The sequence below is a fragment of the Mustela nigripes genome, chromosome 12 (assembly GCF_022355385.1).
Source record: "Mustela nigripes isolate SB6536 chromosome 12, MUSNIG.SB6536, whole genome shotgun sequence".
In the NCBI taxonomy this organism is placed as follows: domain Eukaryota; kingdom Metazoa; phylum Chordata; class Mammalia; order Carnivora; family Mustelidae; genus Mustela; species Mustela nigripes.
This window is the reverse complement of record NC_081568.1, coordinates 63,898,836-63,922,644: the sequence shown is the minus strand read 5'-3', so window position 1 is coordinate 63,922,644 and position 23,809 is coordinate 63,898,836. Positions and strand designations below refer to the sequence as shown.

Here is a 23,809-nt window from a genome sequence, read left to right as displayed (position 1 = left end):
GCATTCTGGGAGTCGTAGTCATTATAGTAAGATGCATGAGGTCTCTATAGGATGGACTACATTTCCCGAAGAAGCCCGCAAACCCTTGCGAGCATCCACAGGAAGTAGTCGGAGACACGAGGCGCTGCGTGTGAGAGGCATCCAGTTCTAGTTGTCGGTTCGGTGGTCAAGGAAATGCCCAAAGCCAAGGGGAAGACCAGGAGACAGAAGTTCGGTTACAATGTTAACCGGAAGCGGCTGAACCGGAATGCTCGACGGAAAGCAGCGCCACGGATCGAATGGTGAGGGGACCGGGGTTTGGAAGGCAGGGGACCTCGGCTAGGACGGCCGGCGAGATGACGGTTCCGCGATCTCTCTCTCTTTGCCTGTAGCTCCCACATCCGACATGCCTGGGACCACGCCAAATCCGTGCGGCAGAACCTGGCCGAGATGGGGTTGGCTATGGACCCCAACAAGGCGGTTCCCCTCCGTAAGAGAAAGGTACTGACGTGGCAGGGTCCTCGCCCTTCATCCCTGTTTGCTTCCATACTTAGCTGAGTTTAAGAACTTCTTCCTGTGCATTGCCACGCTTACTACGCCTTTCCTGGGTTTGCCAGCTCCGGCAGCTTGCACTGACTGTGGTTGAAGAACTCTTTACTACCTCCTCCTATTTCCCAGCACACATTGGACCTGGGTTGGAGCTCCCCTCTTTTCTTCTCCACTCATTTTCTTTATCCCTCCGAAATGAGCTTGTTTGGGTCCCTTGGGATCCCAATGGTATGTCTCAGGATTTATCTTTTTCTGCCCTTCACTCTCCTACTAAGGACTCCCCAGAGTTTGGGATTTTTTTTTTTTTTTAAAGATTTTATTTATTAATTTGACAGAGAGAAATCACAAGTAGATGGAGAGGCAGCCAGAGAGAGAGAGAGGGAAGCAGGCTCTCTGCTGAGCAGAGAGCCCGATGCGGGACTCGATCCCAGGACTCTGAGATCATGACCTGAGCCGAAGGCAGCGGCTTAACCCACTGAGCCACCCAGGCGCCCCAGAGTTTGGGATTTTTACTTACTCTTACACCTTCCCCCAGTCATCTAATATCCTTGGTCTGAGGCTTCCTTAGTTTCTCCCAAATAAGTCTTTTTCTGCACCACACTTAAAAAAAATAGAACTCTTTTACCCAGTAATTTATTCCCAGCTTTAACTCGTAGCACTTGTAAATACTTGATGGTGTTTTATACATGTATTTGTTTATTGCATGTGCCTCTTTCCCTCAACATAATCTTCTTGGGGACAAGGACCTTGTGTCTTGTCCAGTGGTGGTTAGAATGTGACTAGTGCTCAATAGTTAACCTAATGAATGGACTTGCTGATTGGATTTGTCCCATTGTTATTTATTTATTTATTTATTTGAATACTTTTTAAAGATTTTATTTATTTATTAGCAAGCTGAGAGTGGAGCACGGGAAGGGCAGAGGAAGAGGCAGACTCCCTGCTGCATAGGGATCCTGACATGGGGCTCCATCCCGGGACCCTGAGATCATGACATAAGCTGAAGGCAGATGCTTAACGGACTGAACCAACTAGGCACCCTGTGCCATTGCTTGTAGATAAATTTCTTCTTATCCCTTCATGCCAGAGGAAAATGGCAGTACTGTTTCTTGATCAAATGTGAAGCTATAGCCAAGCACTGTCAAATTGCTTCTCTTCATAGAGAAGATATCTGCTATCTTTTCATTGTAAATTATAAAGAGCTTTCAAGGGCATTGTTTCATTTGATTAGCACACATGAGGTGAGGTAGCATTATGCCCATTTTTTAGATAGGCACAGAAAGATGACTTGCTTCCTTGAGTCCCTTTTAGAAACCATAAGGCCTCCAGGGCACTGGTTGTCTCCGTCATCTGTTCCTGCCTGAGTATGTGTCGGGATTCTTATGGATAATCAGTTGTGTTAGGATGGGCAGGAGCCTCTAGAATTTTCCCTCTCTAAGATTCTTCCTTTGTCTACTGGTCTCACAGGCTGTGTTCTCTGCAGGTGAAGGCCATGGAGGTAGACATAGAGGAGAGGCCTAAGGAGCTTGTGCGGAAGCCCTATGTGCTAAATGGTGGGTGCTGTCCACATTCCTCTAGTTCACCTTTCTGCACAGTCAGGGCCAGAAAGGGCCCTCAGATGTCTTCATTTTACAGATGGAAAAACTGAGATTCGGAGGGAAGAAGGGAGCTGGTCCAGGGCTCACAAAGTTAAGACTGTCTCTGACTGGATATTTTTAGTCTACTTAATAAACTCAAACATGTGAAGTGAGGTCAGAAATGTTCAGGGAGGATGCAGCCAGGTGCCCAAGAGGATAGAAAAGAAACCAGTGTCTCAGACATATGTTCAGCTTGTCATGAATTTAAGGATGAACAGATTTTTATAGATTCCACCATCTTATTTAGTCTTTTCAGTTACAAATCAGTTTCATATTTATTAATGCTATAGAGACTGAATATTAAAACAGAGTAAATTCTACAGGGAAGCAGGAATACTCTGAAATTCTCCACTCATCTTCCTCTTACCTGTCCAAGATGTTAACGGTTCTCCTTAAAAGGGTTTTAAATGGCCAGGCATTTGATAGAGAATTTCTTGAGTTCCTATCAGTGATTCTCATAAGAATTCTCATAAGAATTACTGCAAAGGATTGCATGAATAAAATTAGGTGTATTTTCTGTCAAATTTCTAAACTTTTTACTTCTTTTTATTTTATTTTTTTACTTCTCATTCTTTAAAGAATTTTTTTAAATTGTGGTAGAAAACTTATCAAGTTTACCATCTTAATCATTTTTAATTATATAGCTCAGTAGTGTTAAGTATGTTTATGTTGTCATACATTAGATCTTCAGAATTTTTTCATCTTCAGAAATGGAACTCTACACATTAAACAACTCCCCATTTCCCTGCCTCCCTCCCACCCCTGCCTCTGGCAACCAAGTCAAAGATAATTTTGACTATAAGCACTTAACCCCTGGATAACATTTGACCACCTTGTTTCCCTGAGCTGTTTTTCTCCTACTTGAGAAATGGGGAGTATTTGCCTACCTATTTAATTTAATTAGTTAATTTAATTTAATTTTTATTTTTTTATTTTTTTTAAAGATTTTATTTATTTGACAGAGAGCGATCACAAGTAGACGGAGAGGCAGGCAGAGAGAGAGAGGGAAGCAGGCTCCCTGCTGAGCAGAGAGCCCGATGCGGGACTCAATCCCAGGGCCCTGGGATCATGACCCGGGCCAAAGGCAGTGGCTTAACCCACTGAGCCACCCAGGCGCCCTAATTAGTTAGTTTTAAAGATTTTATTTATTCCAAGAGTAAGGGAGAGAGTGAGAGTGGAGAGAGAAGTAGAGGGAAAAGGACAAGCAGACTCCATGGTCAGCATGGATTCCCACATGGGGCTCAGTCTCACGACCCATAAGATCATGACCTGAGCTGAAACCAAGAGTCAGATGTCTAACTGATTAAGCCACCCGGATGCTCCTGCCTAGCTATTTTAACAGTGAAGGCACAACTTGTGGTATGCAATGTGTCTTCACCTTTGTACCCAGGACCCAGTACTAAGTAGAGATTATTAATTTGGTCCCTGCCCTTTACCCAGCTGAGACCCAAGAGAGATGACTTACCTTTTAGGTAGTTGCCATAGTGATAGATGATTGTGTCATAGGCAGGGCCTGGAATCCCAGGGGCTGAAGAGCACTGAATTTGGGGCTGGAGAGGCAAAGCCCATCTGATGGCCTTGGTTTGGGATGGGTGAAAGGGTGATTGGGCAACTTAAAAAGTACGGGAGGCAAAACGTCATTTTCTGTGTCCTGGTTTCTCTCACCCTAGACCTGGAGGCAGAAGCCAGCCTTCCAGAAAAGAAAGGAAACACGCTGTCTCGAGACCTCATTGACTATGTGCGCTACATGGTGGAGAATCATGGGGAGGACTATAAGGTGAGTGGTTCAGGCCTGGCAGGAAGAACCACTTAGGTCTGTTAGGAAGGTGCCCTGGACCATTTGGGGTCTGATCTTATCTCTTGCCTGAGACTGAGTGCAAACGAAGGAAAGAGAGACTTTAGGAAATTGATCTCATGGACAGATGCTTGTAGCCAGAACTGACTGATTGGCCTGTGGTTCATATTCCACTCAGACATGTAGTTTTATTTGCATGGTATTTTTAAAGAACTTGAACTAGGTGCCATTTTAATTATGAGAGTTTTTGAATTAAAGTTACTATTTTTGACTTCTCTTAAAAATTGGAAGATCTGGCTGCACTGGATTCTGGTGCCCAGATGGGATCAGTGAGCTATGGATGGAGCATTAGCCATTCATATCTGGCCGCAGCCTGCCTTGTTCCCAAGGGCATTTGCATCCATTTCCCCACATACACCATGGTTTTTGAGGTGAGGAACGTGGACTTCAGGGACACTAAGTGGCTTGCCCAGCCCAGCTCAAGCAGTACTAGGATTTGAAACTTTGCCTGTCCAGCCCTCCTCAAGTGGCTTCTCCCTTCTTAGGCTATGGCCCGGGATGAGAAGAATTACTACCAAGATACCCCGAAACAGATTCGGAATAAGATCAACGTCTATAAGCGTTTTTACCCAGCGGAGTGGCAAACCTTCATTGATTCTTTGCAGAAGAACAAGATGGAGGTTGAATGATTGGCTTATGCCTGCCCTAGGCTGAGGTCTCCTCCTGGACCAGAGAAGCTCAAAGCCAGGGTTTAAGGCAAGGAGGGGCATGTGGCTAGATGAGGCTGGTCAAACCTCATGGAATCAGGTTACATACACATGCACATGCATGCACACACTCATGCTCCCCTTTCTGAAGGGAAGGAATGGTCTCCAAGAAGCTTCTGAGTGCCCTGAGAAAAGCCAGAACCTACTGTTTTCAGAGTGGGTGGGTGGTTTACGTATAGCCTGTATATAATAAAAAGACTATTTTACTTTTCTGGTGGTTGTGTGTTCCCTTCCCAACCAAGCTCTGGGACTGTCCCTGTGAAAATCCACTCGGCAGGGCAGAGAGGCCATCCAGCCCTTAATGTGCCACAGTCGTCTTCCCCTCTTAGGTGTGGCCTCCCTCCTCTTGTCCTCTGTTCCGGTTGCATTGCTCTTCTTGGTTTCCTGCACAGGATTAAGCCTTCTACATAAGCCTGCTGCTAACCTTGGGCTGCTTAGGAGGTATGTCTCAGTAGATTGGCTCAAGGGCCAGAGGGGAAGTAGCTGGATTGCTGCCTTCTTATGACTGGCCTTCACTACTCGTCTTGAGATTGCTTGCTCTGAAAGGAACCTGAGGCCCCCAAGTCCACTGAGACTGGTGGACTGCTGAATAGCATCTGTCCGCCAGGTACTGGGTATACACTGTGTGGCCCTTCTCTGGGGTAGGCCTGCCTAATTTGGCTATGTGAGGTGATGACACACAACAGGATCACAGGCACTGTGGGGTGGGCACTGGGCATTTTCTGCTTTTGATACTTTATCTTGAGCTATTGTAGTACAAAACCCCTCTCATTGGGGTGTCTGGGTGGTTCAGTGGGTTGGGCCTCTGCCTTTGGCTCAGGTCATGGTCCCAGGGTTTTGGGATCAAGCCCTGCATCAGGCTCTCTGCTCAGCAGGGAGCCTGCTTCCTCCTCTCTCTCTGCCTGCCTCTGCCTACTTGTGATCTCTCTGTGTCAAATAAATAAAACCTTTACAAAAAAAAAAAAAACCCTCTCATTCCTAATGTTTCGCCTAGAAGGGCACCTCAAATCTGGTTCTCCTTATTCCTCTTTAAAAAGATTTGTTGGTGTTTTTATGCAGATCAATTCACATAAAGTCCTGCAGGGTGTCTGGCTTCACCATTTTACAGGTAAGGAAACAGGCTTGAGAGGCCAGCGTAAGGTCTGAAGTCAAGTCAGTACAAGCGCTAAGCCTGGGTTTTCACCTGCTATATCCTCTCCATGAGCCCCTGAAGGCAGCCTATCTGTCCCATGCTATCAGGGCAGGCTGGAAACGGGGCCCCAGAAAGCCCTCCTATGCTGGCTTAGCCCCCAGCAGTGAACTGGCCCTTGTAGCAGTGTGCACACAGGCTTTGGAATCTAGTCTCCAGGTAGGGGATTCTGTATTTCAAGTATGTTCCATGCCCAATTTGGGGCTTGAACTCATGACCTTGAGATAAAGAATTACATGCTGTACCTACAGACTGAGCGAGCCAGGCATCCCACTCATGAGGGCTTTTATTTGGCCTTATAACATCCTCCATGGTATTCCAAATTCAGGCCTTTGACAGCTGTCCCTTTGTTTGTTTACCCAATTCAGGTGCCAGTTTTGGAAAGCCTTTTCTGCCACTATCCCCCATCCTTATGCTATGTTAAGTGTCCCGTCTTCCCTATGCCCCAGCCTTCCTGTAGCAATACATACCAGTTACAACTGCTTTTTAATCAGCTTGACATCCCCTGGCCGACTGCGCTTGAGTGCATGAATCTTCCCTGGGCATCCGGAGCTGAGCCCAAGGCAGGTGCAGGGGGAACGCTCCATTCTGACTTCTGGCCCCATCAGCTAGAACTCCCAAGAAATGGCCGCCAGGTACAGATACAAATGATCGTGTTACTGAAACTTCTGGGACCATCCCCCATACCTGCCCCTCATTGGAACTATGAGCACCCAGGATATACTCCTCAAAATCAGAATTCAAGTGAAACCATATTTGAATTTTTGGCATTTATTGTGTGTCTCAAACAGCCATTGGGTCTCCCTTAATGCAATCTGTCCTTGGCAACCCTGTGGGTCTGGGTTCACAGGGCTTGGGGTGTGACAGCAAGGCCTCTTCACTTCCAGATCTTTGATGGGAATTCTCTTTATGTACCTCGTGGGCCCACCTCGCAGAGGCAGCAAATGAGGAAAAGCTGGTTTTCTTTGCACAGCTACTAGAAACGACTGAAGATGTGTGAGCCAACAAATGTGACAGGAAGATGCTCAGACTATTCCAGGCCTGAGATGTGGGCAGGTGCACCAGGATGAATACCACAGGTGAGTTTCAGCAGCTAGTTCAAAGTGCTGGCAGTTGCTATTAAGCAAGCTTAAGAACAAAATGTTTTCCATAGACAGGTTTTGCAATCTAGCGTTTCATCCACACAGACAGGCAAGAGTCCTCAGATTTTCATCAGCACCTCTGTGGAGGGAGGGGAGCGCTGTGACAGGCTGATTTCACCATCGACCCCCGTCCTTACGGCTGGATACCAGTGTGTCAGGGCAAGAGGTACCAGAAGAGGCTCCTGTGAATAAGCAGCCAGTCAAGGTGGTGGTCTTGGAGCCTTCTTGCTTAGACCATTCACATGACCAAGCTTTGGGCCAAGTCAGCCTCTCAGAGGGTTGGCAGCAGGTGAGAGGATGGAAAATCAGAAGCCACATTGCATTAATTCTTAAGATCAGAAGCCGTTGGTGCCAGGGTGAATGATCAGGCATCGGCTCAACAGGCAGGCAAAAGCAGAAGCTTCCTTTTGATGTGGAATGCCCACCTGCTCAGTCAGATCCAGAGCCTGCCTTCCAGTTGCCTTCCTTAGAAAAGGAGAGGGGCTGACATTTGACCCATATCCCATGTTCAAGCAGGCTGGGAGCTACAGTGTTGGGGCAGTCTTGGGGGAGCAGTGTCACCCAGGCTAGCTCAGAAAACTCACTTTGAGATGAACTCCACAGATAATGGCTGGTTTCCAGGAGCAGGTGATCTGGGCTGGTGAATCAGAAAGTCACATTCAGGAGCAACTGGGTAAGAGCAGCACAGGCCAGGCACTCGGCTATTCATGAGAGGCCCGTTCTCCACTTTGCCCAGTCCTGGCAGAAACCAGAGCGGTTGAGCAGTGTTGACACTCTGCCTGGACGACAGGCCAGCAGTCCCACCAGAGGAGTGTAACAGTCAGCCACAAATGTGATGAGGCACACCCACGGGTCAAGAGAACATCTATTTTCTGCACAAGCATCAGGGTGGTACTCTGGACCTTCAGGCCCCCTCAGTGGTTTGTGTCTTCCGGTGTACCCCTGAGACCCGTCAGTTCTGGGAGTGGTCTTCAGAGGTCACTCGTGGATATACCTATTCAAGTTCACTCCCCTCACTGCAGACTTTGAAAACTGTATTACATAACGATACTCATTAGACCAAAGAGAGATCTTAATTAGAAAAGGGTCCCCTACAACGATGCTGGTTCCAGAGGTAAATGTCAAGCACTGGAGAACAAGGTGAAGTTTATAGAACAAAGACATAAAGTTTCACATTCTTTAAATGTCAAAATGAAAAGCTGTCGGCAAAAGTTCAAAGGGTACTCTAAAAGTCAAGTCATTCCTTAAATATTTAAGATAAAAGCAGACAAATCTTTTTTCTGCAGAAAGTTAATTAGAATTTCAAAGGACAGTGATTCTGTCATACACCCACAGCCCAAGAGCATAGCAGGCCACTGTAACTCGTCACACTTCTGGACTTCTAGAGCGTCCATCCCACCTTCCTCCCTGTGCTGCCTCTTGTGTAGGCCACAGCATGGAACTGAGGCACGCTGAGTCAATGTCAAGTGAAATGAAGGCACATCATCTCTATTCTCAATTAAAAAGCAAACTGAGTTGGCTATCTCTGCTAAAAAAAAAAATCCATCTGTGGCTACTGATTACTCAGCGCAGACAAAAGTCTCCGTCCTTGGCCTCCACTAAAGTGTCAGCATATAAATAAACTGTGAGTGTGCACTGGAGAGAATAGAAATTCTGTCCAACTTTTGGCTGGGGAATCAGCAGGTCCAGAAAGACTGAGGTACCCAAAGCCTCAGGTATCCTGTTGGCTGATCTGCTAATTCCCATTTTTGTTTACTTGGATTTACATGATTGAAATATCCTTTCTGTAGCTTGTGACTACCAGCTACACGGGAGGGGGTTGTGTCCTTCTGACATACTGGGCCAAGTGGCAGAGTTTTAAGTTCATGTGGGTCACCGTAAAGGGGGATGCCGATTATAGCTGTAAATGTTGGGGGAAAGCTAGAGCTTTGTTTCCACTGACAAGTGCAGGTTATCACACGTCTCACAATTCCAGCTGTTTTCCTCAAAGACACAAATTTTTCCGTGGCAGTCATCTGGGGCTTTGATAACAGCACCTAGAAACAGAACCTGAGACTTTGGTCTGTTCCTTGTATAAATAAATAAATAATTAGAATGCAGTTCTGAGGCCAACACCGAGCTTCAGGTGACGGTCTTCTCCCCAGGGACACAGGCTCCTTCCCCAGACTTCTGTAAACACAGGCACTGGCACAGAGCAGCAGTTTCTGTCCCCAGATGAGGGGGAGGAAAGCCCTCCGTGTCTCTGCTCAGGGCTGAACACCACTTGATGCTGTAGTCTGGCAGGCAGGCCTTAGCTTACAGAAGCAGGAAGGTTTCAGAGAACTCCTTGTCTCCAGGTTCATCCCAGCTCTTCTTATCTTCATGGCTGGAAAATCTATCTCCAAGTGAGTAAAAACCAAGGAAGCCATCTCTTTAAAATTGATGGTCACAGGGCCAGAGAGGCAGAGATAGCACAAGGCCTCAAGCCAGTCCGGCGGAGCTGGGGCTGCAGGACATTGTGGGCCCTAGAGCCAAGGCTCACTGTGTGCTGCCCAGAACCTGCCTGCGTGATGGGCATGAGGTCACCAGGAGGGAACGGTTTTAGACTGGGAGTACTTCTGACACTGTCCCGATTCTCAGTCACTGGGACCTGCAGAGAGGAGAACCAAGCCCACTGAGCACCTTACTGTACGCATCAGAGAAGGAGGTGCCTTCAGCGGTGAAAGCCTGATCCACTTCCAGCCTGGAGTGAGCCAGACACTATGTTCTTCCACTATCTGCCTCAGCCGCCTCCCCACTTCAGCCTCATGGCCACCTCACCGTTGGAAGGCTTCTGTGCGGTTCCTGGCCTTGCCCAGGCCCTGCTCTGGAGGGTGGGTGGAGAGAAGGGCAGTCCTGCTACATGGCTCCTGCCTCAGGCCCACACTGGCAGTAGACAGGAGGAGTGGCAGGACTAGGGTCTTCAGGGTTGGGTGGCAAGCTGGTGATAGCCGGCCTAGGAGAGAAGCTCCAAGAGCAGTCTCCAGATATGCACGGTGCCAGGGTTTTCAAAGCCGGGTCCTGCAGGGGCGATGCTGGCTGCCAAGAGGAACACCTCCCGCTGGCTATCGATAGCCCGCAGGCCCAGCTCCTGCTGTAGCTCCACCATACTCATGGACTCACTCAGGTCCTGGGATGAGACGGAGAAGCCGGTTGGAACAGAGCTCACAGTTTCCCAGCACCCACACTGTCATCCATGAGAAAAACTGTTCTTTGGCTATCCTGGGAAACACTGGGGCCTAAGTTCCCAGAAGTGGCCTCTGGGCCTCTTGGTCTAAATTCTCTCATCTCCGACTTTCCTTCGTACCAACCTCTTTTCATACTACCATTAGCCACTGCGGTGAGAAATAGCTCTTCCTATAAGCCAGGCATTGCTGAGAGGCACTTAGAGTTATCCTCATAATTATAGTTTATAAGTAGAATGATGATGTAATTCATCATCCAAACCAGGGTACTTCTGAGACTTAAAGTGGACACTATTAATAATTATACCAGAACAACAGCCATAAATGAGGGCCATCCCAGGCAGACCAGGACATATGGTTACATGCTTGTAAGTGCTTGTCAAGGATATCCTGATAGGCAGGAGAAACTGGGATCAAAGATGTATAGCTTCTTTCCAAGTCAGGTTGGAAACAAATGCCACAGCTCTCAGGAACGTGGGCCAGGCCACAAAAAAAAACGACAGAACTCTGTACTGTTGCTAAGTTTTACCTGGCATGTATTGAGAGTGGCACCTTCAGTCTGTGATGCTGAGGGTGGCTGGGCCAAAGGCCCAAGAAAAGTAGAGCATGGTTAAGAGCAGAATCTTTGAGGAAGATCCTGGTTTTGCCACATACCAGTTTTAACTTTGGGCACTGAGGATAATAATAAGGCCTATCATGGGGTTTTATAGGATTTAAGCGAAGTCATGACGGTCAGGTGCTTAGCCTGGCACACTGTAAGCACACTTATAAATGTTATTTGTTATTGTTATTGGAATATGTTCCACTTATCACTTCCTAGCTTAGGTCTTTGATCTAGAGCTGGAAGTCACAAGGACATGGCAGAGTGGAAAAGGCACAAGTTTTGGAGTTAGACATTGCAATTCCACTATTTTCAAGGTGTATAACCTTGGGGAGATTACAGAACCTCTCTGAGCTTCAGATTTCCAATCTGTAAAATGGATCCTGTAGGATCAATTAGAAGCATAATGTGAAATGTCATTCAAAACCATACCTTATATATAGTGGATGCTTAGTATTTTTCTCATTTCTTCAGGATAGTGGGTGACAGGGAGGCGAGGAGGAAGGCAGACAGAGAATGAGGATCAGGGATGAGGAAAAAGCAGAGGTAGAAGAGTTGGGGACAGTATCTCACCCGAGTGCTCCAGATCACAGGCCTGGGCCTGAATCTCTCTCCTGTGCTCCCTGCCCCTGCCCAGGGATCAGTGGATCAAGCCCAACTGGTCTAAGCCAGCTTCCCTCCCATTATCCTCACCTGCTTGTTGGCCACCACGACGACAGGTAGGTCAGGGTCCTTGTCCAGCAGCTTGTGCAGTTCCTGCCGGGCCCAGGGCAGCCGCAACCGGTCAGCTGAGTCCACCATGAACACCAGCACGTCTACTTCATTCACAAACTCTTTCCAGTAGAAGCGTAGGTTCTGGCTGCCGCCGACTGAGGAGAGGCCAGGGGCCAGCTCAGAGCCTCCCTGGGCCCCAGCTCTCTATATATAGCCCCATACCACCCCATTTACAGCTTCCCAAGGCTCCACCAACCAGGGGCAAGGAAGACCACAGGTTCTGGAGCCAGTCTGGTTTAGCTCTGGCTCTAATAGCTGGGGCTTCCTAGGCAACTCACTACCTTCGAGTAGCAGCGTTCTCCTCACTGAACTTACCTACTAACAGGTTGCAGGAAAACCCAAAGGTACCACACGCAATGCGCCTTTCACAGACTAGCATACAAGGTGCCCATTAAATTGTACTCTCTGGTTCTTTTTCCTGAGCTGCTTTCTGCCAGTTCCTAGCTTTCTCTCCCAGACAGTAATGGCGTGGTCAGAAGCCAAGACTCCATGCCCAGCCTATACATAACCATTCCCCATTCAGTGTTTCATGTTCAGTCTGGTCACCCCATTTTCTTTCCTTGAAAACAGCATACTCAGTCCTACCACCACATGGCTGCCCACATAGTACCCCCAACCTGGGTTGCCTTCTTTTCCCTCTGCACAGTCCCCATTAGCCACATTGCATCCTAGAGTTTCTGGATATACTTCTAACACTTGAGGACTCTGTGCTCTTTGAGAGTTAGAGCTATTTACATCTGGATCCCCCCAAAGCCCTCAGCACAATGCCTGGCACATAGCAGGCACTCAACAAATATTTACTGAGTGCTTACTAGGTGCCAAGCACTGATCTGGGTGCTGGGGATACAGAGGTGAGCAAGGCAGACAGGGCCCTGCTCTCAAGGAGCTCCCTCTGTAACCAAGACAGACACAGCAATAGCACATAAGCACATTTCAGAAAGGAAATAAAAAAGAAAAAGTGAAAATGGCTTGGGGTGGCTTTGGATTGGGCAGTCTGGGAAGGTCTCCCTGAGGAGGCAGCATGTGAGCGGAGTCTGGGATAACGAGAAGGAGCTAGCTAAGGGAAGAGGCAGAGGAAAGCATTACAAGCAGAGTGAAGAGCAAGCTCAATGTGTCTGAAACAGAAGGCAGCCAGGGTGGCCAAGGCAGTGCCAGAGGGAGAGGGGAAGAAGCCACAGCTAACAAAGCTGGCCAGGGCTTGACCACATGAGGGCTGTCAGGCTACAGTGAAACTGTGGGGGAACCCCTTAAAGGTTTTATGCAACAGTGACATGGGTTTCTGAAATATACTGCTGGTTGACAGTAGGGGACAAAGTGAAAGCAGGAAGACCCGCAAGGAGGCAATTATAGTACTGAGATGATGGTGGCTTGGACCAAGCAGGCAGTGGTGGAAGTGGGGAGAAGTGGAGAGATGCAAAGTCTATTGGAAAATAAAGCTGAAAGAACTAGCTAATCAAATGGATAGGATATAGGAAGTGGGGGGCGAGGAAGGGAAGAGTCATCAAAGATCAACAAAGGGCTCATGCTTGGGTGGCCTCCAGGCCAGGCACTGTAGACTATAGCCAAGTAAGTGTCATGGGAAGGGAGAGTTCCAAGGCTTGAATGGGAGATCTGGGTTAGAATCCAGGAGTGACTCTATTGAACCTTAGACTCTTGGGTAACATGAAAACACCAACCCCCTTCTCCTAGGTTTGGGGGGTACTATCTCTGCCAGAGTGGGAGTCAAGTGCAGAATACCACTTGACCCTTCTGCATCCCTGACACAAGAAAGGGAGACCAGTAAAACCTTGTTTAAAGGACCATATTCCAGGTGAATATCAACGTTTACCACAAGCAGGGAGGAAAGATATAGCCAGGCCCTCAGAGTCTGATCCCACAAGCTGCTGCTTAACTAAACCCACCTAGTCTTTATGGTCTGAGACCTTTGGTTGGCAGGAAGTCCACTACTCTCTCACACCCAGTCTGCAGCTGGACACAGGTGGCCAAGTACTGCTGTCTTCTGAATAGCCCCTCTGCCAACCTCTCCTAGAATCCCAAGAAGCCTAACACTGAGGACAGGGGCGGCCCAGACCCTTTCTGATCACTCACTCAACAAGCTCTCCCAGTTACTTGCTTGAGGCTGGGCGCTCGGGACCAAAGCTGGATCAGACTCATCTGTGCCCCAGAAGCCTCGTCAGGGACACAGGCTGGTATGCGGCAAATGCCAGCTCAGAGGAAGAGCCCTTAACCTAGCCTGGGAATCAGATAAGGCTTCATAAGGATATCATGTTTGATCTAAATCTTTTTTTTTTTTTTGAAGATTCTTTATTGTTTTATTTTTTAGTAGGCTCCACATCCAATGCAGACCTTGAACTCATGACCGTGAGATCAAGTCAATGCTCTGTGAACCGAACCACCCATGTGCCTCTGATCTAAATCCTGAAAAGAGGTATAGCAGTTTTTGAAGGGAAGAAAGGCTTTCCAGACTGAGGGAAGACTGCAAGCACAGACAGAAGAAAGAAAACAGCAAGTACCTTTCAGAAACAAGCAATGTAGCAGCATGCTGCTGAAAACCCAGAGCCTCCAGCCAGAGTCTGCATTATCCATCTGGCAAGCTGGGTGAGCCAGGATTTTATTTAACTTGCTGGGCCTCCCTTTCCTCATGCATGTAACAAGGGTAATAACTGTTTCCAGTTTTTTGTGGAGTTGTTGGGAGGGTTTTATTAAGTAATGCCTGGCAGATGTTTGGAAACTTTAGCTTTTGGAATCTCAGTGTTAGGCATGTGAGCTTCAGTTGGGGTGAGGGACAGGCAGTGACCAGGCTGGAATTGCCCAATCATGAATGGCCCATCATGGTCAGAATACAGAGCGTGGACTGTATCCTGTGCCCCAGAGAGGCAGGGAAAGAATATCATACAGGGATGTGTCCTGTGAGATATACATGCTGGAGACACACCCAAGCAAAGACCCGGCTTGGGTCCAACTGAGGTGATGGGGGAGACGGCGTGTGTGTGTGGGGGGGGTCTGCTCACTCTCTAACAGGTCCACCTCGAAGTCCTTGGTGGGCAGCCTCACAGAGTTGAAGCCCCAGGTGGGGATGTGGCCTTCCAGCGGTGGCTTTCCGGACAGCACCCGTAGGAACGTGCTCTTCCCCGAGCCGTCCAGCCCCAGCACCAGCACCTCACGCTGCTCCAACTCCTCCAGCGCTGGCTCTTCGTCCTCCTCGTCTTCAGGCTGTGGGCACAGGTCAGGTTGCGGCCGGCACCCTCCTGCCGGACCCTTCCCAATGGAAGACCTAAGACACCAAAGCACCCATCCCCGCCCTCCACCGGTCAACTGGCAGGAAGGCAAGGCCGGGTGCAGTGGGACCAGCGCTGCCTTCGGAGTCCTGAATCCCAAACCCCGTTCTTCTGGCTTCTCCCGAGTGACCTCGGTGAAATTTCTTCCCCTCGCGAAACCTCAGCCTCCTCAGACTGAGAGTCCCTACGTCCCAGGGTCTCCGGGGACACAGAAGGGGATAAACTCGCATCCCCGCCCCACGCCGGGGAAGGGGGAGGCAGCCTCTCCCGACATGCCCTGGGCCGCGGGCTGTGCGCACTGCGCAGGCGCCGGGCGAGCGCGGGCTGGACCGGGCGCGGGCTCGACTGAGCTCCGGGGCCGCGCCCTCGGGGCTCCGGCGCCCACGAGGAGGCCCGGGTCCCGAGGCCGCGCAGGGCGGTGCCGCACACCCTCCGAAGTGCCCACCCATCACTAGGTTGTGGGACTCACGACGGCCCGGCTACCACTGCGCGCCCTTTCGCCAGGGTCTGAGGCGCCGAGCCCCGACCTAGGCGCTTCTGCCCTCGCCGGGCATCACACCCCTCAGCCGCACACGCGTAGGCCCAGACCCTCGCCCGGCACTCACGTCCCACTCGTCCCACTCAGGGAGGCGGGCAGTCTCCGCGCCCCACCAGGCCTCGCCCCGGTCCCAGCGCCGCTCGCGTCCGCGCCTGAAGTAGGCCTTCCAGAGGATGAAGAGTACGGAGCCCAGCACGGCCGCGGCGCCGCCCAGCGCCAGCACCAAGGGGCTCAGCGGCCGCGGAGCCATCGGACAGGGCGAGGGGCACGGGTGCGGGCTGCACAGGCCGAACCAGCCGGCCCGCCGAAGATGGCCCCGCTGCGACTGCGGCGGCCGCGCCCACCCACCCAACCCCAGCCCCACACTACAAGCCCCACAATGCACCACTGCGGTCGCGACTGGCGGCTCGCGCCAGGGCTGTTGGAGTGGGGGGCGCTGACCCGAGCGCTGGCACGTCCCACTCCCACTGCTACGTGCCGCGGAGAGCTAAAGGATGTACCTGGGCAGGACGGGAGTCGGTGATGTTGGCACCTCCCGAGCACTTGCTGTATACCTAGTGGTTAGCTGACCAATGTTCTCGGTTACTCCGTAAAACGGTGTTTCCTAGAATGGAAAGCGGAGGCCCAGTTCGCACCGTAGTGCATTGGTGTAGCCGGCACTCAAACCCCAAGCGATGTTTCCTGGGCATCTCAAGACTTCGGGGATCAAGTTGAGGCAAGTCACACGGCTATAGGGTGTCAGGTTATGGAGTGGCAGAGACGGAACTGGAACCCGGGTCCCTGACTTTTAGGACTCTACCCTCTCTGGGCTGCTTCTCAGACCCCAGGAGTTCTGCTCTCTTGGGATCCTGGGCATGCTAATGAAGCAGGTAGGATTAGGGGTCGGTGTTTAGATCTCATTGCCTACTTGACTTCAGTGGCTGCCAAGGTTTCCAGGTGTAGCAGGAGAAACAGTCTGGGGTCCTTCAAAGGAGGGCTAGATGAGGGACTGCAGAATGGATAGGTGTTTTTATTGTAAGCAAACCCAAACCATCTTGATGACCAGGAGGGACTCTGGGTTCTTTTCTGGTCATTTGCGGGTAATGCTCAGATCTCTTTTGTTTCAGGAAACTGTCCTCCCTCACTGGTACTACCTTTCCTTTTCATTGCAGTGCTACTTCGGATAATGTTCATTTCCTATTCTTCACCCAACCCACCCAGGGAAACTGCTCTCACCCGGTCTCTAACAAATGCTACCCTGTTAAATCCGTTGGTAACATCTTAGTTCTTATTTTGCTTGACCTTGTAATATTTAACACTGTTAAATCTTAGCAGAGATGCCATTCAAAACCTGGCCAGGGTGCCAGCTCATTCCTTGAGGGATCACCTTCCTGGTGAGACAAGAGTGCGAGGTTCCCAAGGAGAAAAATTAGCACTAGTGAGTATCCGAAACTTTGTGGTCGGAAAATTTAAAAAAAAAAAAATTAAGGGATTTAGTCTTGGATTTAGTCTTGGTAAGTTTTATGTTGTTTCAAAAGAGAGAACCTTAATCCCTTGAGCGCTAAAGGCTCCTGGAGGTCTAATTTGGAATTACCTTACCTTTCCTGCCTCTTGACACACAGTGGGTGATCATCCCCTTGTCTCTCAGCTGGAATTCCTGGAATTCAGCAGTCACCCTGGGTGGTCACAGTCTCTGCCTGAAGATGTCTGTCCTTCCACTTGAAGATGACAGACCAGGCCTTTGTCTTCTTGGGGGTCTGATGTGTTCAGTATAAGAATGAGGCCCAGAGTTCACACTTAACACATTTGGAGAATTGAATCAATTGCATGTTCTCCTCCCTTGGCTTCTATGACACATTCTTTTCTTGAATCTTTTCCCTCCTCTCTAACCAATCCCTTTCAATCTCCTTTTGCCTGGCATTGGCTGCCATTAGCTGAAACTAACTGGACCATTTGGCAAGGAAACTCTGGAAATGGAATTGTCAGGACTTAGCCCCCTGTCATGCAGAGCAGAGCAGGTGAAGGGTGAGGAATGGAGCTGTGATTAAACAGGCATGTGGCCAGCACAGTCGACTCCTTTGCATCCAGTTTTACTCTTATATCCATTTTTAACTTTGTGTTTCCCCATTCCATGATGCAATATCCATTAGAAAAATAGTCACTCTTTACCTTCTGAAAAAAGAGAAGACAAAGTCCCATCTGTCAATATATCCATCTCTGGGTGATGCTAATTCCTCTTCAGTCATGACCCGATCTGGATATTCTACAATTAAAGATTAAATTATAGAGGCGCCTGAATGGCTCAGTTGGTTAAGCATCTGCCTTCAGCTCAGGTCATGATCCCAGGGTCCTGGGCTCGAGCTCCATGTGCTCTCCCTCTCCCTCTGCCTGCTGCTCCCCCTTCTTATGGTTTCTCTCTGTCAAATAAATAAATATATCTTTTAAAAAAAAAAGATTAAATGGGGTGCCTGTGTAGCTCAGTCGTTAAGCTTCTGTCTTGAGCTCAGGTCATGATCCCAGGGTCCTGGGATTAAGCCCCACATTGGGTTTGGCAGGAAGCCTGCTTCTCCCTCTCCCACTCCCCTTGCTTGTGTTCCCTCTCTCGTTGTGTCTCTCTCTGTCAAGTAAATAAATAAAATCTTTTAAAAAAATAAAAAGATTAAACTGTGAAGATAACTATTGCCAACTTTACTTATACAGTCCAACTTCCATATTGCTACACAGCTGTCTTTACAAAAGAAAACCTGGCAATGTCATTTTCAGGTTAAAATTCCTCAGTGGCTTCCCACCTCCACCAGGATAAGTACTACAAGTCTCTGATGACAGGAGCAAGAAGGGCAGCAGGGAACTGACATTTAACCAACTAAACATCAACTGTACATTAGGCTTTGTTCTGGTATAAAATGTACTGCTGTGCAAACATTTGTCTGTCTTCATCTTCTGAGAATAGTTTTCCTAATGATTGAATTAACTGAAAACCTGCCATGATTTTGGCTTTTTAAAAGATTTTTATTTATTTATCAGAGAGAGAGAGAGCACGCACAAGTGCATAAGCTGACAGAGGCAGAGAGAGAAGCAGGCTCTCTGCCAAGCAAGGAGCCCGATGCGGGACTCGATCCCAGGATGCTGGGATCATGACCTGAGCTGAAGGCAGTGGCCCAACCAACTAAGCTACCCAGGCATCCTGAAAACCTGCTATGTTTATATGACACTTGGCATGAATAATTAGTCAGTAATAATTAGATCAAGCTGAACCAAGGAGACTGTTCCATGGGATTCTTAAATGTGGTACCCAGCATCTTGAGATCCATCTGTCTTGGGTGGATTAAGAAGTAAAACTTACCAGCTATAGGTAACCATTTTCCCCGCATTTAAAGAAGAAGGCTTGAGGTCAAAGAGGCTGAGATAGAGCAGGAAAGGCAAAGTCAGAAAGCAGAGCTGGAATCCTGGTGCCATTTGCTTCCATGGGTACTGTCATTCCTAAAGTCCAGGGTATATTTGTGTTCAACCCTTTTGTAATTCCTTCCTTCCTTCCTTCCTGCCTGCCTCCCTCCCTCCCCCCTTCCTTCCTTCCTTCTTTTCTCATCACTATCTGGGGAATCAAGTATGCCCCATCCACGGGGTGCAGTCACAAACAACATAGCATCCAACGAGGGGAACTGCTTTACAGTGAGAGGTGCAGGAGTGGGTCCCTGACCACGGTGTCCCCTGGTTAGATCATGTGCCATGCTATTCAGGGATAGCCAGCTTCACAGAACACTGGCTTAACCTTTTGCTTTTCAGTTATTTATACCTTTGTCATGCCTTTTAGGGAATTTTCTGAACCTGGTCTTCCACTTGTTTATTTGGTCCTTGGCTATACACACTCTGCTATTCACCCCAGGCTTTCAGGGCTTTATTTCATCTATAACATTTTTAGTGTCTGGTTCTGTAGTTGGTTCCTTATGATTTCTTGTCTCCCCCTTCATCTTTCCAAAATCCTCTCTCTTCTTTTTTAGAGTGATATTTTAAATGCTTATTTTCATTCGTTGTCCTGCCAAGTCCATTAACTCTGGTGTGTTTGGATAAGGTAGTCCTGTATGGCATCTTTTCTCTCATTGGGTGTGTGCCCCTCAGACATCTCTTATCTGCCCCTGTGAGCTCCTTTCCTTGGGGCCAGGACTAAGTGCCTGGGGGAGGTGGCATAGCCCAAGTGTAGTGTATTGCTGGTGAGTTGGGAAGGAGACTCTCTGGGGTACAGTCCGCACCCCTAATTCGTACTGCGCTGAGCAGACGCCTGCATCTCTGGAGAAAGTCCTTGTTCCTCACGGCCCAGGTAAATCTCTTACTAACGCCCATTGCCATAACTTAGTGCTTAGGGTACAGGGAGAGGGAAGAGGATTGGTAGGAGAGGGAAGAGGAGTGGTGGGAGAGGCTGCTGAGGTGCCGGCCAGTTCACTGCACTGGAGTTTGTTACTGACTTCCCCACCCAGCCACTGCCTTTTCAGCCCTTGGTAACGATGACAGGACTGGCCAAGGTCTGCCCAGTGCAAGGCAGGAAAGAAGTAAGGGTCTATCCGTCCGAGAACCAACAGGGCCTGATTCCCTTCTTGGAGCTCTGTTTTTGGCTCTGGGTTGCCATTGTCCACACCCAAGCCCAGCCTTTTGCTGATGGCCACGGGGCTGCTCTCGCTGATCTGCCAGCTTCCCTTTGATTCTCAGGTATCCCTGGATCTGGGGCTGGTTTGTGCTATCTGCCTTCTGGTCAGCTTATCCCCGTCTTATAAAAGAGAAAACCAACTTGAGAGAGGGGATGGTTTCTCCAAGACCATTTAATGAATAAATGAGGCAGCTATGATTTGAACCAGGTCTGTGTGTCTTGAAAACCATGCTCTTAATATGTTGTATCCCCCTATACAGACCCTGGAATCTAGGTCCACTCATTATATCAAACTCTTCTTCTGAAAAAGAAGGAAAACTCAAGGGATTGGCTTTGAAGTCTCTCACATGGGTCCTCGGTTGGATTTTAGGATGTTTCATTTTCACATAGATGAGCTCTTGAGTTGTTCATCATTTTAATTAATCAGCTCTTAATGGGGGTACCTGGGTGGCTCAGTGAGTTAAAGCCTCTGCCTTCAGCTCAGGTCATGATCCCAGAGTCCTGGGATCAAGCCCCGCATTGGGCTCTCTGCTCAGCGGTGAGCCTGCTTCCCTCCTTCTCTCTCTGCCTGCCTCTCTGCCTACTTGTGATCTCTGTCTGTCAAATAAGTAATAAATTTTTTAAAAATCGGCTCTTAATGTTTTTAAAATTATTAAATGTGTCAAACAAACATGTTCAGATACCCATGTATTGACCGAAACTTGAGAATTAACCTTTTGCTGTACTTTTTATTAAAAAAATTTCAAGCATAAATGAGATGCTATTCCTATCTTCAGAGATAATCGTGATCTCCAAGTTGATGTGTATCATTCCCATTATGTTTTTATGCTTTTATTTTATTAATACATATCAAAATGTTTTTTGGCTTAATAATATACGTAAATGGTAATGTGGCATATTCTGATTGAATGGGGGCCGGCACAGGCGGTGAAAGAATACACCCAAGGCAGAACCAAAGAGAGAAAAGTTGAATATACCACAAGGGAGCAGAAGGCAGGACAGCAAAGGAGAGACTGTCTGCCATGAGGCGGTCATGTGGGGCTATAGTTATAGGATGGGGTTAAGAAGTAAGGGACTGTATGGAATTTTCTCTTTTTTTGTAACCTCTGGAACTGCGCCTGGTTGTAATTGGTCAGTTAGGGCCTATGGTTATTTTGAGGTGGGTCGCTTGATGAGCCTGTTTCAGCTTGGTGGTCACTGTGGGCCCTTTTGCCTTGTTTATGTTTCCACTGCTCAAACCTGTTGCCTAAAGTGAGCTCTGCAGGGGTGCCTGGGTGGCTCAGTCACTTGAGCGGCTGGCTCCTGATTTCAGCTCAGGTCATGATCTCAGGATCGTGGGATTGGCCCCACGTGGGTCTCCATATTCCGTGTTCAGTGTGGAGTCTGCTTGAGATTCTCTCCCTCTCCCTGTGCTCCCCACCCAGCACTCAAGCTTGCGTGCTCTCAATCTTGCAAAATAAATAAGTAAATAAATACATAAATAAAATCTTAAAAAAAAAAAGTGGCCTCTGCTGGTAACATACTATTATCTTTGTTTAACACAACATAATGTTTTTGAGACTGACCGTGTTGATACCTGGAGATCTAGTTCATTCGTTTCTAACGTTATGTAGTATTCCCTTGCATGACTATATCACAGTTTACTTTTTTATTTTTTTGTCATTGAAATGTTTGGGCTGACCATATTTTTGCTCTCAGGAGCAGTGATGCAGTGAAGGTTGTTATAGGCGTCTCCTTGAGCATATTTGTGAGAACTTTTCCCAAAGTATTTTCTGGGAAGGGAGGCCTGGGTGGCTCAGTTGGTTAAGCATCTGCCTTTGTCTCATGATCTCCGGGTCCTGGGATCGAGCCCTGTATTGGCCTCCCTGCTCAGCAGGGAGTCTGGTTCTCCCCTCCTTCTTCCCCTCCCCTACTTGTTCTCTCTGTCTCTCTAATAAATAAGTAAAATCTTTTCTAAAAGTCTTTAAATAAAATAAAGTGTATCCTGAGGAGTGGAATTGCTGTCATTCTGTTGTGCATCTTCAAAGTTAAGATTGCCAATTTGCTCTTCGGAACGGTTGTCCTAATTTGTAATCCATTTTAAGAAGCTACTGAGTCTCTATTTCCCCATATTCTTGCCAACATATAGTATCATCAAACTTAAAATCTTTTGTAAATCTGACAGAAATGAACTCAAATCTCTTTGTTTATTGGATTTTTCGCCTTTGGAGTGAGGCTGAGCAACTTTTTATATACATATTTTCAGATTTTATTTATCTGACGGAAAGAGAGACAGTGAGAAAGGGAACACAAGCAGGGGGAGTGGGAGAGGGAGAAGCAGGCTCCCACTGAGCAGGGAGCCTGATGCAGGGCTTGATCCCAGGACCCTGGGATCATGACCTGAGCTGAAGGCAGACATTTAACTGACTGAGCCACCCAGGTGCCCCCCAGATTTATTTGAATTTAATTACCCTTTAAAGACTTTATCCCTAAATACTGTTCTGTTCTGAGTTACCAGGCTTTGAGACTTCAACATGTGACTTTTGGGAGGACACAATTCAGCTCATAACAGGCAGGGGCAGTGTCTTCTTTCCCAGTGTATCCCTTGTGCAGGGCCATGCTCATCTCTTCTGTATCATTCCAATTTTAATATATGTGCTGCCAAAGCGAGCATATCCTCCCCGGTGGATCTCATGCTCTGAGCATCATGCCTGACGTTAAGTAAGACACAAGAACACTTTTTCTATTTAATTAACTGCTAACTGTGTGACATTGACCTGGTTCTTCTATCCTCTGTACCTTAGTTGTGCCACCTGTGATAATACCAGGCTGGGGAAGTTGTTCTCTAAGGACCTTCTTGACAGTTGACATAACTTCCTTTAATTAATCTCTTCAGTGAAATCTCTCCCCCTCACCACTAGAGGGAGATGTGACTTCTAATTTTTTTCTCTGTGGGTGGTGCCTTCAACCCTCCTGTCCCGGGGATATTAAAAGTGGAGAAACTGAGGCCAAGGACACCGGGCAGCCAAGCTATCAGCAGGGTGTTCAGCCCTGGGCTTGAATTTCACCTCTGCCGTTTCCTGGCTGAGGTATCTTTGCCAAGGTCCCCCTTGAGAGTGTTAGTTTTCTCTGCTGCTGAGTGGGCAATGGGAATGCCTCATCTGTGATGATATGCAGGGCAGGCTTCCAGATGGAGCTAGCTCCCCGTCTAGAAACCCCAGAAATGCAAATGCCCCACTTGCTTCTTTCTCAGTAAACAAGTTCCTGTCTGCTGATGGGTCATTGAGAGTGTTGGCAAGTCTGTCTAAGGCGTGGGCCTTTCTGAGGGCTTGGACTGGCCAGGGAGGGCAGATGTCCAGAGAAAGGCAGGCAGGCAGGTTCAGTCCTGCTACCTGCCTCCTCCCCCATGAAACAGGTATGTAAGATGCTTTGGCACGGGGCGCCTGGGTGGCTCAGTCGCTGAGCGTTTGCCTTTGGCTCTCTGGTTATGGTCCCAGGGTCCTGGGATCCAGCCTCGAATCAGGTTCCCTGCTCAGCAGGAGGCCACTCCCCCTGCTTGTGTTCCCTCTCTTTCAAATAAATAAAATCTTTAAAAAAAAAAAAAAACAGATGCATTGGCAGATCCAGTGTGGATCTCTCTCTGTTAAATAAATAAATAAATAAATAAAATCCTTAAAAAAAAAAAAAAATCCCAGGGGCGCCTGGGTGGCTCAGTGGGTTAAGCCACTGCCTTCGGCTCGGGTCATGATCCCGGGGTCCTGGG

The 23,809-nt window shown here is 48.3% G+C and overlaps 2 protein-coding genes and 1 non-coding gene across 6 annotated transcripts; 1 reads left to right on the top strand and 2 right to left on the bottom strand.

Moving 5' to 3' along the window:
- Positions 1-44: 44 nt before the first annotated feature.
- Positions 45-4,935, top strand: NOP16 (NOP16 nucleolar protein). 3 transcript variants are annotated; one of them, XM_059417407.1, is made up of 5 exons: positions 45-281; positions 372-480; positions 2,009-2,078; positions 3,833-3,939; positions 4,591-4,935. In XM_059417407.1, the coding sequence occupies exons 1-5, from the start codon at positions 175-177 to the stop codon at positions 4,669-4,671; spliced, it is 474 nt and encodes a 157-aa protein (XP_059273390.1). In that variant the 5' UTR covers positions 45-174; the 3' UTR covers positions 4,672-4,935. The 3 variants fall into 3 exon arrangements, with proteins under 3 accessions (XP_059273390.1, XP_059273389.1, XP_059273388.1); XM_059417405.1 differs by having other exon boundaries at positions 51-281; positions 4,503-4,935; XM_059417406.1 differs by lacking the exon at positions 2,009-2,078 and having other exon boundaries at positions 49-281; positions 4,503-4,935.
- Positions 4,936-6,668: 1,733 nt separating this feature from the next.
- ARL10 (ADP ribosylation factor like GTPase 10) lies at positions 6,669-15,793 on the bottom strand. 2 transcript variants are annotated; one of them, XM_059417400.1, is made up of 4 exons: positions 15,517-15,793; positions 14,645-14,846; positions 11,553-11,728; positions 6,669-9,684 (listed from the first exon to the last, which is right to left on the bottom strand). In XM_059417400.1, exons 1-4 carry the CDS (start codon positions 15,697-15,699, stop codon positions 9,481-9,483), a joined length of 765 nt encoding a protein of 254 aa, XP_059273383.1. In that variant the 5' UTR covers positions 15,700-15,793; the 3' UTR covers positions 6,669-9,480. The 2 variants fall into 2 exon arrangements, with proteins under 2 accessions (XP_059273383.1, XP_059273384.1); XM_059417401.1 differs by having other exon boundaries at positions 9,591-10,203.
- Positions 15,794-22,614: 6,821 nt separating this feature from the next.
- LOC132028991 (U6 spliceosomal RNA) lies at positions 22,615-22,720 on the bottom strand. Its single transcript, XR_009407636.1, has one exon. It is a non-coding gene; the product is annotated as a U6 spliceosomal RNA (small nuclear RNA).
- Between the last annotated feature and the right edge of the window lie 1,089 nt (positions 22,721-23,809).